This window comes from Pecten maximus, chromosome 4, assembly GCF_902652985.1.
Source record: "Pecten maximus chromosome 4, xPecMax1.1, whole genome shotgun sequence".
Lineage (NCBI taxonomy): Eukaryota > Metazoa > Mollusca > Bivalvia > Pectinida > Pectinidae > Pecten > Pecten maximus.
The window spans coordinates 52,539,042-52,556,671 of record NC_047018.1 but is presented as its reverse complement, the minus strand read 5'-3'; the positions used below and the strand labels follow the sequence as shown (position 1 = coordinate 52,556,671).

At 34.6% G+C, this 17,630-nt stretch overlaps 1 protein-coding gene across 1 annotated transcript; it reads right to left on the bottom strand.

The window, feature by feature from the left end:
* Positions 1 to 9,646: 9,646 nt before the first annotated feature.
* On the bottom strand, positions 9,647 to 13,655 carry LOC117326390 (N-lysine methyltransferase KMT5A-A-like). The gene is made up of 3 exons (XM_033883137.1): positions 13,423 to 13,655; positions 12,553 to 12,697; positions 9,647 to 10,064 (listed from the first exon to the last, which is right to left on the bottom strand). The coding sequence occupies exons 1-3, from the start codon at positions 13,604 to 13,606 to the stop codon at positions 9,776 to 9,778; spliced, it is 618 nt and encodes a 205-aa protein (XP_033739028.1). The 5' UTR covers positions 13,607 to 13,655; the 3' UTR covers positions 9,647 to 9,775.
* Between the last annotated feature and the right edge of the window lie 3,975 nt (positions 13,656 to 17,630).

Sequence of the window (17,630 nt, the reverse complement as noted above, 5' to 3'; positions counted from 1 at the left end):
AAAGGTAAGTGTGTTTACTGGTGTAACATACAGGTAACGGTACACGTGTACAGGTGACAGCTCCAGCGTCTGACCGGGTCCACCCAGCCAAACTCTGTCAGTCGTCACTGATGTGTGTTTGTGTCCATGTTTCTGGTAACATACAGGTAATGTGTACATGTGTATATGACCGGCCTTCCTGAAGAAGTCGCTCAGTGGGAAGTTCGGTTAGGGGATACACTTCACTGTTTAAAATGATAATCTCAAAGAAAACAGTAAGCACAGGTGTCCATGTAATTAACAATGGGTGACTGGACAAGTGTGAAAGAAGACTGGCACTTTCGGAGTGAAACGGAGGAAAGCAACTCTTAAAGATGATAATTACTGTATATTTTAGGAAATCCAAAGGAAGAATGCTGATATTTTTATATAGTTTTTATTATTACCGTATATAACACATCCGAAGGCAATTGTTGAATAAATATTTTCTTTCTCTGTATTCCACTTTCGGTAAAGATAAGATGAATCGGGATAAGAACAAACTCACACATGTTATCCCCATATAACAAGTGTTATCGAAACCAGGGACATATAATTTTCTATTATAACGGGCCATATATACCATGTAGCATCTTACTAGTTTTCTATTATAACGGGCTTAATACAGCGTGTTCATCTTACTTATTTTCTATTATAACGTGTCGTTAACATTAAAAAATTGAATAATTTTCTATTTCAACGGGTCTTTGTTACATGTAGAATGAATAACGGGCCGTTTATAACATGTAACGACTTCCATCATAATTATAGCAAATCCACTTGAAGATACCACTATATGTGATTTTCTGATAATTGTCCGAAACTGATGACACGTGTTCATGAAAGATTAGTAACTCCCAGACAGGATTCATAGAGTAAATTTTCAACATCGTGGGTATGTGAAAGAGCCAACTATGGTTAATTATTCTATAGGCAAAATTTTGAGATACGAATTTGTTTTACTTGTAGGGAAAACGGAACTCACTGAATTCCAAAAATAATGTGTTCGATTTCAACAACTTGAAAATGTATTCCCTATAGTATAAATGTAAACGCAATTCTTGACAAAATTCAAGCTCAATTTACGTAAAACCTGTAAAAGCATATCTTGGGAACTGTTTTGAAGTGCATGGAAACCAAACGCGTGAACTCACAAGCAATTATCGGCTTGTGCCGATTAGAGGGCCAGAAATCACAGACACCTGTGGTGCAGTGACAGGTGTTATAAGCTTGTGGACCGTAATTTCTCACCTGGCAATTGCTTAGCGGTATACCAACCTACTCAAACTTGAGGATTCGTAATCCTCCGAACATGCTGGTATATTTTTTTCTAATTCCTGTTTTAAGAGAAGACATGACTTGCGACACACGAATGGAAAGTAAAATCACAAGGATCTCAATCACTTATACACTTATACAAATACAAAAAGAAAAGAAAAAATAACCGAAAAAACGAAAATAAAAGAAAAAAAATACACTTAAATTATTGCTAGTTTACTAATACGTTTTACTATTAATTATGATAAGTCACGATTAACTTAATTGTATGTTTTTTTATCACCAAAAATAACAGAACTAAAATTATGGTTTAAATAAGTTCCTGTGATATGTACCTGTACGTAAACGATCAATAATATTATAATTGTTGCGAAGCACTTTTATGTAATTTCAATGACAACGATCGTATATAAATTATATCTTTCTCAAACATTTAATCGTCTTGTCTCACAAACCAGAGTATCCAGAACTGTTGTATTGTTGGTATGTTTATAAATATTACTTGCGGAGAAAATGGTACATTATCTTTTTTTTTAAATGTTGATGCCGTGTTCCTTTTTACAGCAATGAGTAAGAAATGGTAAACACATAACTAATATACATTTATTGATGATTGACCGATTATTTGATCGTGTATAACATCTGTATGTCCCTGGTATAACACATCAGTCTGTATTACCCAAGCGGTCATTTCAGAGTCCTTTTCACTAAAATCAATCTTTTGAAAGCTCAAATTGATATTGTTGGATTTCAACATCTTGTCAGCAATATTCGCCAAAGTCATCACCCTTAAATCTCATATCCAGATCATATGTGGAAAGAGAATAAAATTAATTTGAATTAAATCTTCAGACTTGTCTGTGTTGCTACTGTCCACACTGTCGTCTATACTGCTGGCCCCCTTTTCAGTTACTCCGTTAAACCTGTACATGTGACGTCATACCCTGATTAGCAGTCGACCAACAGGTGCAAATCGCGTACTACGATGTGCGATATCTCGGCACTCGGCCAACCAATTTTGATGCGGTTTGCTACATTCTTCTTTGATGGTTACCTAGAATAACATATTTTTATTCCGGGTACACTTTAAGTACTAGTAATTTTTATGCGTGTTCCTTTAGTGTAGTTGTTTTGCCGGGTGGATCGCTGTGATTTCCCACCCTTAAATTGTTACAGAGAACCTACTTGATTTAAACTTTTGTAAAAAGTACTTGGTGTTTAAAAAGTACTCGTAATTATTTAGTATATTGTGAACTCGGAAGAGTACCATTGTTAACATACAGAAAACTTCGCATATTTAAGTACTGGTTGGAACTGCGGAATTCAGATACATGTAATTGTATTTTAAGAAATTGCTAAAGGACTAAGTTTACACAATTTAAATATTGAACATGGACGGTATAGAAACCGTCTAAGAGATCATATGATATGTGAAGTGTGTAATTCTAATGACATTGAAGTTGAATTTCATTTTCTTCTAAGGTACATCTGTTATACTGATTTAAGGCAAAGTATATCAAGCCATATCATTACAGACGTCTTCAAGTTGGCAAATCGACGGCAGAAATATGCCACCTTATTATATGTCAATTCAATACAATTCATTTAATTTATTGACTTTAAGCTTTACAGCTCATCAGTACCAAATGCGTTTGCATAGAAAATGTGATTTTCATTTTTTTTTATTTGACAGTGGTATGTGTTTTTACACAGTACATATACCACTGGTATCATTTTTTTTAATTCTCATTTTCTATGCAAGCGCCTGTGATCAGTACATATAACATATATACAATACAATAAATCAATATATCATACGACTCTCTAGACAAGATAAATCTTACCAAAAATCGTCCCGGGCGTTAAAAAAAGGCCGTCATATTTGCAGACGGTCAAAGCGTCTCCGGACAGATAATTTTTTTACAGTGGCAAAGTTTAGATAATCTTTTTTATATCATTCTTAAGTGTGTCTTATCTAAATGTCACAAACATGTACATAAACCAAGGTAGGATCTTTCTCCAACTACTTACAAGCATATTTTTTCCTGGTTATAATTTTCCTGAAATGTTTTATGATCCTTATATATAAGTGATATATGTCGCTGCTTGATAATACCAATGATAAAGATAGCGTTTAATACATCCTGAAATTGGCTATAGACAATTGTACAAATATCAGATTATTAGGAACGTGTGACTATGCTTGTGTACTCATCACTGTTTGTCAACATGTCATCCGATTACAGGTAAGTTGTGAATTAAAGTTATCACAGGTAAGCTGCAGGGTTCCTTTGAACTGTAACTAGGATACTTAGATCTACAGACTTTCCTGTACTGGTATTGAAGATACATGTATAAGTTAGAGGTAAAGCCGTCCATGGCCGGAGAGAGATATCATATAATAGTAAGATCAAATCATATAATGAACAATTATCATATAAGGCAGCTTTGGCGTTCCATATCCGGGCGTGCGTGTTATTTGGTTAGATATATGAACTGTTTCCGGTCTCTGTGCTATGCGAGTACAGTGTACTAATAATACACATATATATTTGTTCGGCTTATCCATAAAGTTTTTTAATTCTTTACATAACACAAGAACAGAATGATTTATCCTAAAAATCAGAGACGTGTATTTCACATATAAAATGCTCTGTCACATTGGGGTGGATGAAAATACCATTTACACAGATCGACCAATCAGCTGCGTATATCTGTGTGATTGACAGGTTACCGTCAGACATCCGCCAATGAAATGTAGACACCCCGTTTGATTGACAGATGTACTTAACATTATACTTATTCTCTGTATTGCCTCCAAAAATGAAGAGTACATAGGAATACAGAACATATATGCAAAGCATTCAGTACAATAAAATAATAAACATTACATATAAACACATTATATGTATGAATTTGTATATAAAGTGCAAAATAAATAGATTATTAGTGTACAGTGAATCCGGACGCCGATAGTACGGAAAACCAGGGAAAACGGAATAGCACGGGGACGGATTTCCGTAACGTTATTTGAACCCATTTTGGGAACGGAACGTACTTTTTATTAGTAAATTTCCCGCAATAATCCGGACGATTTTTGCATCACGAGGAGAAAAAAATGTCGGGGCAAGTCACCCGTGTCGAGTCGACAGCTGTACAGATTCTCGCTTGACACTGTGCGTGGTCAAAGCGACCGCAGCCAGGTCATAGCCCCGAGTGTTTTATAATAAGACTTCATGCACTAACATACTTTACGTGATACGATAATTAATCAATCTCAAATACATGTAATAAATTTATGATCGGTATTTAACATCATTAACACTTGTATTGGGTAAAACCGTTACGTGAAACGAAGACTCATTGAAAGGTGAATGTTATTAATTACACACATGATACATTTACGTATTAGGCAGTGATCACAAGAACTGGGTTAATTACACACAAATTAGTTAATAGTGTCTGAAAACTCTGATCCACTTAATGTTTAGTTTAGACGGCGGAGAACACAACCGATATAATTATAATTTATACCATTACACACATGTATATAACACACTCTCTAAAGCAAGCAAATAACGAAACAACGTCAAAAGCTAACGTTGCACAAACGTTTGACATGAAACGTTCTCAATACGTTGTAGGAAAGTCCCGGACGTTGTGACCGGAATAGGACGTTTTCCGGACGTTCTCCGAAAGTTTTGTGTCCACTGGGTCTGGTCAAATTTCGCTCTGACAGTGATTGTGCAACCGGACAACTGGTATGCGTTTCGGACAAGCAAGTGCCCACCCTATATCGCGGAACAGCGCGAGTCTTCACGGCCTATCGTGTAGTGGTTGCCCACTCAATATCGCGGATCGTCACGAACCACGGTATCACGTGGATTTTTCATATGTCCACGTGATTCGGTGGACTGTGACGGATCACGGTATACCGTGAATGCTCGTGGACAGTCTTGCCCACGCATGTCCCCCCATTTCGCGCATGAGTGGATTAAGCAACGTCCACTCGAGCTGTACTGTACATCGTTTTCTATTCCCATTCAGTCAATATCTAATGACTATCATGATATGTGTCACTCATACATTGTATGTAACAGATACAGGTCATGAATGTTCAATGGTTGTTCAAACCAATTATAAAATCATAAAGTTAAATGTTCAAACTTTGAAAAAAAATTGCATAAGGCCTGCTGCAATTGGTGTATGGAATGTTTGATAAGTATTTACTTAACTCAAACATGAAAATTATATTAATCTATGTTGATTTACATATTGACCTCTAATACTCTATACATGCTTCCATTATAACATCAAAGACATAAAGTAATAGTACCAGTTTGAAATAAAAAAAAAAATCAAATATTTTTTTTTTATATTAATGACTTATAACTGTTTTAATATTATAATACTGTAATAGGAATGGACAACCATATAATTTCAAAGGTGTCAGATATCAACCGTCACAAGGGTGTACCTATATTCTATATGACCTTGGTATAGGTCAGCCTGAGTTAAATTTCCTGTAGCCCTGACACCATACCAGACATGGTGTCAATGCCAGAGGAAACTCGGGCTAGGTAAAGGTAACGTGTGATGACCAGTTTCCATCTAACAATTAAGGGGGTCTTTATCTAGTTAGATGACTGTGTGTACACCTGTCCAGATCTTCACACCTTATGAGGTAAACTTGGAGGAAGAGGTCATTAGACATTAGATCCGGAATACATGCTATCAAGGTGATAAAAAAACCAACTTTCTTTTTTGTTGTATGTTAAGATAAATATGAACTGTTGGAAGAAAAGTATTTGAAATATATTAAAAACAGTACTTAGTATTTCGAGTACAAGTTATGTCCAGTACACAATCAAACTCTGTTTTTTGAGAGACCAAAAAAAACTTGCCAAATACATTTTTGTTTATTGCCAATTTTCTACTAATTGACGTGGCTTGTTAAAACTCTTCAAATCAAAGGAATGCTATCATACATTTTTCAAAGAAGTGCCAGATCTATTCATTTTATATAGGGTTTACTAATAGAAAAAATCAATTATATTAGATATTATTAGTTAACCAACGAAAACTGAACCAACAAAATAAGATGATATATACAAAGATAAAACAGTAACACATATCTTATTGTTACATGTTTAAGGAGTCAAAATGTATAAGAGTATACATCTATCTATAAACAGTATGTATATATGTACTTGGTTACAGGTACATGTGTTACATGTGGACCCAGGTAGGATTGGGGCCTGATAGGACTCCAGGTAAACTTGGAGTGCACTCGGAGTGCACTCCAAGTTTACCTGGAGTCCAAACGGAGTGCACTCGGAGTGCACTTTGTGTAACCTTTAGTCTACACTCAACTGTAGATCTATGTACACCAGTTGAACATCATCCAAAAGAGTAGTGTTAATTTGGATTCAGAAACAGTGTCAATCTGACAAAACAACATGCAATATCTGTTTCACCAGTTTTCAGTACCATTTTTTGTTGAGTTACAGAGCTCTAATTAAATTCAAATTTGCGACTGTTTTGGATTCTATGCACTTAATCATGTTATATTAAATTCTGTACTTGAACATTCAGAGACGTATGCTAGGTGAACCATTACAGCATTGTTCAACATAACAATTTCAACAATAAATTGTACACTGAAATAATCAATTTTCTATTGTTAATGCCTAATGTGGTTTTCTTATAGGTTGAGATTTTTTTCCACACCTCTAGGAAAATAATTCCGAAAATGGTGCGGAACATGTGACGTCAATACATCAATTAATTTTGCATATTGATTTGTGAAAAAGAAAATCAGTAAAATTGTACATTAAACATGTTTTAAACTAGAAACTAGTTTCAACAAGAGGCCAATGGCCATGTAGCTGGTGGGCTTTTATATCATGTTGATAATACATTTCAGAATGGACAAGATGCAAAAACGTTCTTTATATGAATCATACAAATCCAACTTTCCCAAATGTATGGAAAATATAAGACAGGTTGTTATTGTTTTTGAGGTTTGAATGATGAAAAATAATATCAAAAAAGTCAGCTTGTATTCATTGATTCACATGCAATGTTGATAAAAGTCAGCTTGTATATTCATTGATTCACATGCAATGTTGATAAAAATTCTATCTTTAGAACATCTGAATTAGTGATTAATCACTTTGACAACCAATTAGGTTTTGATATATTCATTTATTGAAACAAACATTTCTGTTTACAAATTGCAGCTTTGTAAAACCATTTAATCAATAGAAGTCATTTTTTTATAAAAGCATGAGCAAGAGGTCATACCAAAACTGATACTAGCAATCTAATTCTTTTCCACCTGTCTAAATTCCAAGATTCTGATCATCCCCATCATTGCCATAGTACATGTGTGATGTCTCACTACTACCAATGATTGGGCCATGGACAAGCTCCATGTGTTGAGATAGATATTCTAAATACTGTAAAGTAATCTTAGAGGATCAAATGATCCTTGATATGTTTTGAAGAAAAGGCGCATGGAAGAAGGTGAATGGTTGTGTTGTAACCCATCAACGAGAAGTCATGACAGTATGTGTATACTTATACATGTGTGAGAAATTTATACCCAAATCCTAAAGGACATCCATACATGGATCACAGATGGGAATAGGTACAGTATAATACATACACCACATAAATCTTTATTTTCTGTGACATATTAAACATTCAAATTAATATATATATAAGTTTACATCAATAAATCATAGGAATATCATTGAACAATAGGATAGGTTTTTTTTTCACATCTAGGTAAGGTAAACACACTTTCAATTAATAGTTATCATGATGGGGGTATCATGTTGCATATTACTGAACAGATCTTCGACCCTCCTCACAACAGCCAGGTTTGGGCTGCTGATCTGTCATATAAATTTGATGCAGAGATTAGATAGCTGGTGGTTTCTCAGCCTTGAAGCCTGTCAGCATCCCACCTGTAGGGCCAAACCCCACATTGTCAAAACTACATGTACTAGGTCTAGCAGATGGCAGACCCTAGCCTAAAAAAAACCAACAACATTGCACTGTGGACACTATTTTTAGCACAGCTCTACACATATATACAAGCATGTTGATGAGGACAAAATCAAAATTAAATCAATTACAGATTAACTGTTTATCACTCAAACCTCAAAACAATAGCAAACTGTCTTTTCTAAACGTGACAAGATTTGGAAAAGATGAGGTCAAACAGACCCTTTGATTTTGAGTTATCCTGCCCACAAGGCCTTAAATTCACCAGACATAAAAGCATAAGCGAGTGGGCTTTGCACACCAGCTAAAGATCAATTATAAGCATTGATGTCAATTATTTTTTAGTTTTGTAGAATGGATACCAAGATCCTTTCTGAATATCTTGTGACATGATCATGAAATGCTCCCATAACATGTGTAAGTGTAAAATGTGTGCGAGAATATACAAAAATAAACATTTATATTCCAGAATGGGAATTTATGGGTGGTATTTGCCTTTTTCCCCATACAAATATTACCTACATGAACATGTAATAGCATATAACGTTGTATTGAAATTTTCTAGTTTTAGAGATGAACCTAGGCCTGGAGGAAGAGTATTCAGAAGATGACAGTACCGATGATACTAATATCGAGTGTTCAGATGATAGCAACCGTGATCCTAATTTCCAGTGTACTGAAAGCGAAACTGAACATGTCACAGATTCATACAGTTCACAAACATACCCCAATGAAAATTTAAAAAAAAAATGACATCAATGCTTAAATAAAAAGAAAAAATCATGGTTATAACTTTAATATAATCAATTTCTAATTACTACAATATGCAGGTTGTTGATACAGGACAGGTGTTGGCTGACTTGGGTCACGTTTCTGAAAGAGTATATCATTATAAACCCCATTTCATTCCAGTTGTTGCCGGACTTCTTTTCTCTAATGTAGATCTAATAATTACATAAATATCTGTATTGAGGGAAATAAAAGGTTGAACTGTAAACAGTATCATTTATCACCCATTTTAAGTTATAATCTGAATTCATGATACTATTATTTTAAGTGTTTGTAATTCCAAATAGTACAAGCAAATTAAAACAGAAAGAATTTCGTACTGATGAGATAGACACAGATACATTACGAGGAAAAATTCAACATTGGTCTAGAAACTGACATATATACAGTATATATATACGTATAGCAATGCAAGGGTATTAATAATATCAATGTTTGTCTAGTTTTATAAGTGTATACTTATTGGGACCATGATCAATGTTAGATATCCTCAAATTATTGGGTCTTTATATATTATAAATTGCCTCTTTAATTAATGTTGGACCCAATGATCACATATATATATATAGCACAATCATTCTTCGAGCAAGGGAAACATAAAATAAATAACCATGTTCAATTAGTTACTAATTAACCTAAGAATGATCTCTAGGTCTGGTAATCTTAACAACTGTTCCTATTTTAACTGGTCAGTTGAAAATCCTGAAATTGGACAAATACTTAATTTCTTTTCATGTACATGTACAATTGTTATGCATAAATTTACTGTACTCACTTTGCGCCATGGAAGATTCCGGACCCCATAGTCATAGCGAAGCTCATCTCCAGTACATATAACTTTGGTAGCAAACAAGCGCAAAACTGGTAATTGTTTTCTCAGTATCTTCCTCATTTTGCAGTTAGCTCTCTTCCCTAATCCATCATTTACCATTTTCCCCATGGCATCAGTATTAGATGGATCAATGCTGCAAAATATTTTATTGAAATAAAATTTCTAGTACTAGAGCAGGTTTATAATACAGTACATATATATATTATATCATGTTTTCATTGATGCCATTATATGGCCTTACTCTTATATATATTATGTAAAGATTGAGTACAATGAGATGTCGCCTTACAAAATCTTTAGCCTATATAGGTTAACGGTAGTGTTGGGTAATCGGTTGAACAAGGCAACCGATGATCGGTTGTAATCAGATGATCTTGGTAACCGATTATACGATTATAATCGGTTGTTATTGATTAGTCTGTTTGAAATTAAAAATGCAAACAAAACTGAGCCAGAGAAGGCAACTGGCACTTACTTATTCATTTGCTATTTATATCTATGCGTCAAAAAATGTCTAATGCCATTAAAACATCCTATTGAAATTAAAAATTAACAAACTAGTGTTTATAAAACTTGACAAATTTATTATGACAAGAAAATACACACACGATTGCAGCTTGTAAGTTAACACTTATTGTCATATAATGTTTTGTTTTGTTTTGATGAAACATACACTGATACTGCGTGTATATACATTTAAATAAATATGTTTCAGTAATATCATGGTTCACTGAGCTATGAGTATCAACTAGACAACTACATTGCCTCATTTCAATACTGAAGGGCTTTTATATATATAAAGATGCCATACTCATGTGAATAAAGAATATTGAATTTTAATTGATTAGTGTCTTAAGAAATATAATTAGTTAACAATTAGGATAAAAATTCTGATGGCATTATATGTATATAAACATAGGGACCCGATTAATCGATTATGCAAAACATGATCGATGATCGTAATCGGTTGACAATAATCAACCGTTAATCGATCATTCCCGATCATCGACACATCACTAGTTAACGGTTTAGCATGCAACCTCCATTCATTGTACTGTACACACGTGCAGGGTTGCCAACCTGTAAGTAGCCCAATGTGGGAGATCTCCCACATTGGGCTCTTCCAATGTGTGAGACTTTTTGACGACGCCGCGGCATCACAGCATTTTATTATTTGATTAAATGTTGTAGAAAAAATATCAGACATTAACAGATATTTAAGCCATTTATTTAATATATCTCCTTGCTTTGAAATCTCCTCCTTTGGAGCAAGCTGAAAGTCAATAATTTCCTCCTCAAGTGAATCCTTCTCCTCATCCTTGGTGACATTACATGTAATCTAGCTGCCAGTTGTAGAACTTGAAGAACTAAATAAGTTTCCAATAGTTTTTGTAAGTTGATTATTAATAGTTTTAATCAATAGTTTAAGGTTAAGATTATAAAATATTTTGAAGTAATGGATAACTGTTCTATTTATATCATGTACTACGTTTGAGATTTTTGCATTTAATTTCTAGTAGATAAAGTATATATTTCTATGGCTAGGTACCAAAAAATCCATGGCAAAGAAGGATCATGCAGGGGGAACTTTGCAATCATTTTGTCCGTCACTGCCATATAGAATTTCCCGATTGTCTTGCAAAAATAAAATTAAAATGCGATTACTTATGAATTATCCGTCAAGATTTTAATTTCTAGCTGTGGTAATATATAAACTTTTACCTGTAAAACCAACTCAATGCCAACTGACAAAATGTGTCACATACTGCCCTTGATCTGATCGAAAAGTTAGCTTTAAACAACTTGCAATAGGCAATAGGCATGCTCATTTCCGAAAACACTTTTAGAAATCCAATCGTGAATTTTTTCCCCATGTCGATTCTTTGAACTAGGCGAGCTTAGTGGACTAGATAGCGATCTTTTTCCTTTTAAGCGACGGCATATTCCACGAAATATCAAAGGGGTTGTTCAGTTATAAACTGAGAATGTGAATATTAGATCTACTCACTATTTTTGTAGGCCTAAGCTTAGTTATCGTGTTCAGAAGTCAGCTCTCCAAACGTGCTTCCGTCGCTACCAACCGGATGTGAAGCGCGACGCCTAGTGTAATCTTTACAAAAACTGTAAGAGTTATTCCCCTTTGAACAGTCCCAAGCTAAAGTTGTCGATTTCATGTGTGAGATTTGTACCTCACGTTACGTGAGGATTGCTTCAACGTGAGAAGGGACATTTTAGGGACGTTTTTACGTGAGTTTTTTGTCTCACGTGAGTGAGTTGGCAACCCTGCACGTGTAGAGAATCAACACCGTTGTTAAAAGTGGGTCAGTCGGTCAGTCCAAACATTCACAGGCCGGAAATCTGTGTCAGCTGTGAATAAATAATAAGCCTTATGGACCCAAAACAAGCTTTCAATTTAAAAGGCAGAAAGATTTCAAACATCCATGTTTTGTAAAGACTGCAAAGAGTCAATGCAAGTGGGCACAGGAAAACATTAAAAAAAAAAGAAGTTCTTTTTGTTGTGTACCCCATGAAAAAAAAAAGTACCCTCTGACAAGAATATCATGGGGTACAGAAGAAACTCCCTGTTTAAAAACCTGGTGGGCATGCCGAGATCTACTTACTAATATGTCTGCCCATTATGATGAAAGAAGTACTTCAAGCAGTCCTCCTCAATGTCCTGGCTGCTAGAACTCAAGGTTTGGACACCTTTGTATTCCAGTAAAAATTCACCTTTCTGAAAAGGTCTTCTTGCAAAAACTCCACATCCTGTTTTGTAAACATCAAGTGCAGGACATGTTTTACTGTATTCTCTAATTATGTGCAGGGAATTAAATAAATTGCATGGTTCATTTTTAACATGTTTGGTCAAAGACACAACGACTATTTTCAAGACACATATATACGACCGTGAGACACATAGATAAATCTTCTTGCTTCATAGACAGGGGTTAAACTTGAATTAGAATGTATACTACCCACTATGGAAATTTTCAAAGACAAGAAAATGACACATGTGTCTGTAAGACAAGAATACCCCCTTATCTGGATGCCAATTACTGTATCCTGGAAGTTGCTTAAGTGATATAACATTGTCAATTTGATTTGGGATGGGAGAGACATGGATAACATCACATACATAAAGAAAACATGAACAAAATGTCCTGAGATTAGATTAAGTTTCCTAATTGTGCATATATTCATGGTACATTTGAAGATATTTTTCAAAATCTACTTTGGTATGCTACCCATGTTTTGAAAATATTCTGATAAGGAACTTAGGATGATTTATTCAGAGGGAAAACATACCATTTGGGGAATATTGTAATTTCCTTCAAATCAAATTTAAAATTAATTTGTCACACGACTAATCCTCTTACACAGGTTTGTATGAAAATAGTAAAACACTTATATATAAATAATTTCTTTGTCTACTAGTAATTATTAAAAATTCAAATTCCATTTAATTAAAATTTTATGCTATAGCTACTTACCTATATATGTGTCTATAAACTTTATTGTGAAGTTGCGCCGCTCCTCAATATTACTGGTACATGTATGTCCAGGGGATCCACTGTCAGTACTACCATCACTATGATCAGTCCTCCTGGACCTCCGCAATGACATTTCTATAAGATGATTCATTACAATTTGGTTTAATGTGTTTATACTGTACATATAATTACTGTGAAATCTGTGATAATCTGATAAAGGGATATTTTTAAAATAAAAGTTTCAGAATAATTTTAGTAAATAACAGATTTTTCTTCTTGTGATTTAGCAAATTTTGGAAAATACATCACCAAAAATTTAAATAATAAACGGTGAATACTGATGTTAATGGTCAACATTTGATTGTTATAAAATCATAATACATTGTACATACCACCATTTATTTTACTTAAAGTGTGGTTTTCCTAAATTTATTTATGTACTGAAATACGTACATTTAATTATATATTCAATATCCTCATAATTTTAGTACTGCATTATTATGAAACTTTACAAACTATACAACCTTCACATTGCAATAAAATCAAAACAATTTGAGCTGAACTTGGATGACAAATAGACTGGTTCAAGTCTTGGTATTGTACTACATTCATTGTTTAAATTAATAAGGTGTCAAAAGTTGTTCAGGTCGAGGAACAGGTCAGTTACTGACAACTGTGACTGAATGACCCTCAAATACGTAACAAATCCACCTGTTGTGGTCAAATCAATTAGCAACTGTGAATATTGGTCCTAGGGTTTAAATCGAAGAATTGATAAGATTTCACAAGAGTAATTGCAATCAACTTGTATTGTATCTACCTAATACAGCGAAATCAAAGTTAATGTTCTGATTTCAGATTAAGTACTGTGTTAAGTGTACACTTTAGCAGGAAACATTCATTTCAAAAAAATTCTTTGGAAAAAAACTTAACCATGTCCAGTACAATCTGCCATTCGATCTATGTAGCTATTTAAAGACCTATAATAGCTAAACCTGTCTGAAATAGCTATTATGAGTAATAGATTTGAAGATTTCAGATTTCATTCCAATGAAGCAAAGTTGCATTTGAAGGAAGTTTTTAGCATTGTACATGTGTTGATAACAAAAGAGTGAAAAGACAGCAAATAATAATAATCTTTTTTAAAAATTGGTGACATCATTTTAGAAAATGGGATAGTTATGAAAAATAAAAATATTCATCTGATTGCATGCTTTTTGTAATCTCCATCATGATAAAAAATCTTAATTGATTTGACCTTGCTTGATTTCAATGAAATCTTCGAGTCTATTATTATTATTACTCTATACAGCTGAAACTGATCATCCATATAGCTATTTAAGATAGGTCAAATTAATTCAAAGGCATTTGTTTCAGTCCATGCACTTTTCAGCATGTTAATATATAGTCAGTCTCTGTCAGGGTAGGTAAATTTGCACGTTTCAGGGGCATGTTTGAAATATGTTTAAATTGATGAATGTAACCCAACATCGTAAAATGTATCAAAGCTATGTCAAACCTAATGACATTGTCTTATACACTATGTATATATATGCGCACATGATCACTTCTCATAGCAGCTACAACTGGGACGTGTGCTACAAGAGTTTGGTTTGGTATTGTTTAGCATTTTATTAACAGCTGAGTTAGCCTACAAGAGATGACATGTTTTAAAGTCAAACGAGAGGTGTTTATGTAAAGATTGTAACAAAGCGTCATCATCGTATACGTATATCACAGGTATTTAGGTCGGTCGGCAGATTGTACTGGACCTGTTAAAACAGTTTTTAACTGTATGTGAAATAAAAGAACTTACTGATTCTTGTAGTGGAGGAATAGAGCATAAAACAGAACAAGAGGCCCATGGGGCCTGTATCGCTCACCTGGTTGGATTTGACCAAATGTCAAAATAATGTTCATGTTCAATTTGTTAATACATTATACAAAAATGTACTCTCTGAAAGACCATATGGATTATTTTTTACAACATAATGGTGTTTAAAGAAACTAAGTCCCTTAGGGTGGGGAAAACCCTTTGGCCTATGTTTACATAAGAATTGTGTTTATCCCTTAATGCCCAGCGTTACTATACATAGTTATGGGATTGAGGGTCACAGTAACCATTTATGCAAAATCTGTTCCCCCATCACCACGGATGTTTCTGACCAAATTGGGTTCAAATCCATTTAAAACTCAAATCTCTATTTCCCCTATTTGGCCCCTCCCTTCAGGCCCCTTGGTGGTCAGAGTCAATATTTATATAAACTCTCTTTCCCCCTTCCCCTAAGAATATTCCAGACCAAATTTGGTTCAAATCCATTAATAACTTTATGAATAATAGCGATTTAAAGGATAAACCCCTATTTCCCTATTTGGCCCCGCCCCTCAGGTCCCTAGGGGTTAAGAGTAAAAATTTATACAAACTATGCTCCCCTTCTACCAAGGATGTTCCTGACCAAATTTGGTTCAAATTCATTCATAACTTTATGACTAGTAGTGATTTAAAGGAGTAACCCTATTTCCCCTATTTCCCCTATTTGGCCCCGCCCCTCAGGCCCCTGGGGGTTCAGAGTAAAAATTTATACAAACTCTGTTCCCTTTCTGCCAAGGATGTCACTGACCAAATTTGGTTCAAATTCATTCATAACTTTATGACTAGTAGCGATTTAAAGGAGTAACCCTATTTCCCCTATTTGGCCCCGCCCCTCAGGTCCCTAGGGGTTCAGAGTAAAAATTTATACAAACTCTGTTCCCCTTCTGCCAAGGATGTTCCTGGCCAAATTTGGTTCAAATTCATTCATAACTTTATGACTAGTAGCGATTTAAAGGAGTAACCCTATTTCCCCTATTTGGCCCCGCCCCTCAGGCCCCTGGGGGTTCAGAGTAAAAATTTATACAAACTCTGTTCCCTTTCTGCCAAGGATGTTACTGACCAAATTTGGTTCAAATTCATTCATAACTTTATGACTAGTAGCGATTTAAAGGAGTAACCCTATTTCCCCTATTTGGCCCCGCCCCTCAGGCCCCTGGGGGTTCAGAGTAAAAATTTATACAAACTCTGTTCACCTTCTGCCAAGGATGTTCCTGACCAAATTTGGTTCAAATTCATTCATAACTTTATGACAAGTAGCGATTTAAAGGATTAACCCTATTTCCCCTATTTGGCCCCGCCCCTCAAGCCCCTGGGGGTTCAGAGTAAAACTGTATACAAACTCTGTTCCCCTTCCCCCAAGGATGTTCCTGACCAAATTTGGTGAAAATCCATTCAATACTTTATGACTAGTAGCGATTTAAAGAAAAAGTTGACGGACGCCGGACGCCGGACGACGGACGCTGCACCATGGCATAAGCTCACCGGCCCTTCGGGCCAGGTGAGCTAAAAACCAGCGCAAACAGTAAATCAATGAAAACAGAAGTGATAAGAAGAGTAGAGCTAAAAAGTGGTACCAAAACAGCAGAAGCTTTAAAGCTTAGACAACAAAAATAATAAAGCATTAATATAGTGGCTTCATAGTTCTCCATTTCTGGAAAGCAAAAAGGAAATGGAAAAAAATACTTTAGATGGTGCATGGACAAAGACTCAATACTTTAAGGGTCATCATAATGCATTGACTGATACTTTTACAAGCTTAATAACTCATATTTATCACTACTCCTGTGCAATCTAACAGGAGGTACGGACAAAAGCCCCCCCGGACATTAGCCCCCCCGGACATTAGCCCCTAGGACAAAAGCCCCCCCCGGACATTAGCCCCTTTACACTAATCAAAAAGTGGACAAAAGCCCCTTCATAAAAAAAAATTATATTTATTTTTTTTATTTTTTATGTTTTTATTTTTTTTTTTTTTTTTTTTAAATTACAATATATGTTTTAGCAGTGGTTATATTAAGTGCTACATATATATGTAAGTGACTTCAGTCACCAGTGGCTTCTGCAATGTAAACAACCAGTTCGAAAAACAACTACTTGAACTGTTACATAAACAATAAGCTGTTTCACAGGTGTTTCGTAGGTTTTATATTCTCCTGGAAAGAAATATACCATTAATGGCTTCATTGTTTCTTTGATTTTAATTACATTGTATTCCTAAAATTAAACGTATTACAACACAGAGCAACATGTTTGGTTAGGTACATTATGTACTTATTATATTATAATTTGAGACACTGCAAATAGGGATCAAATGTTTATTGCTTTTGTAGACATT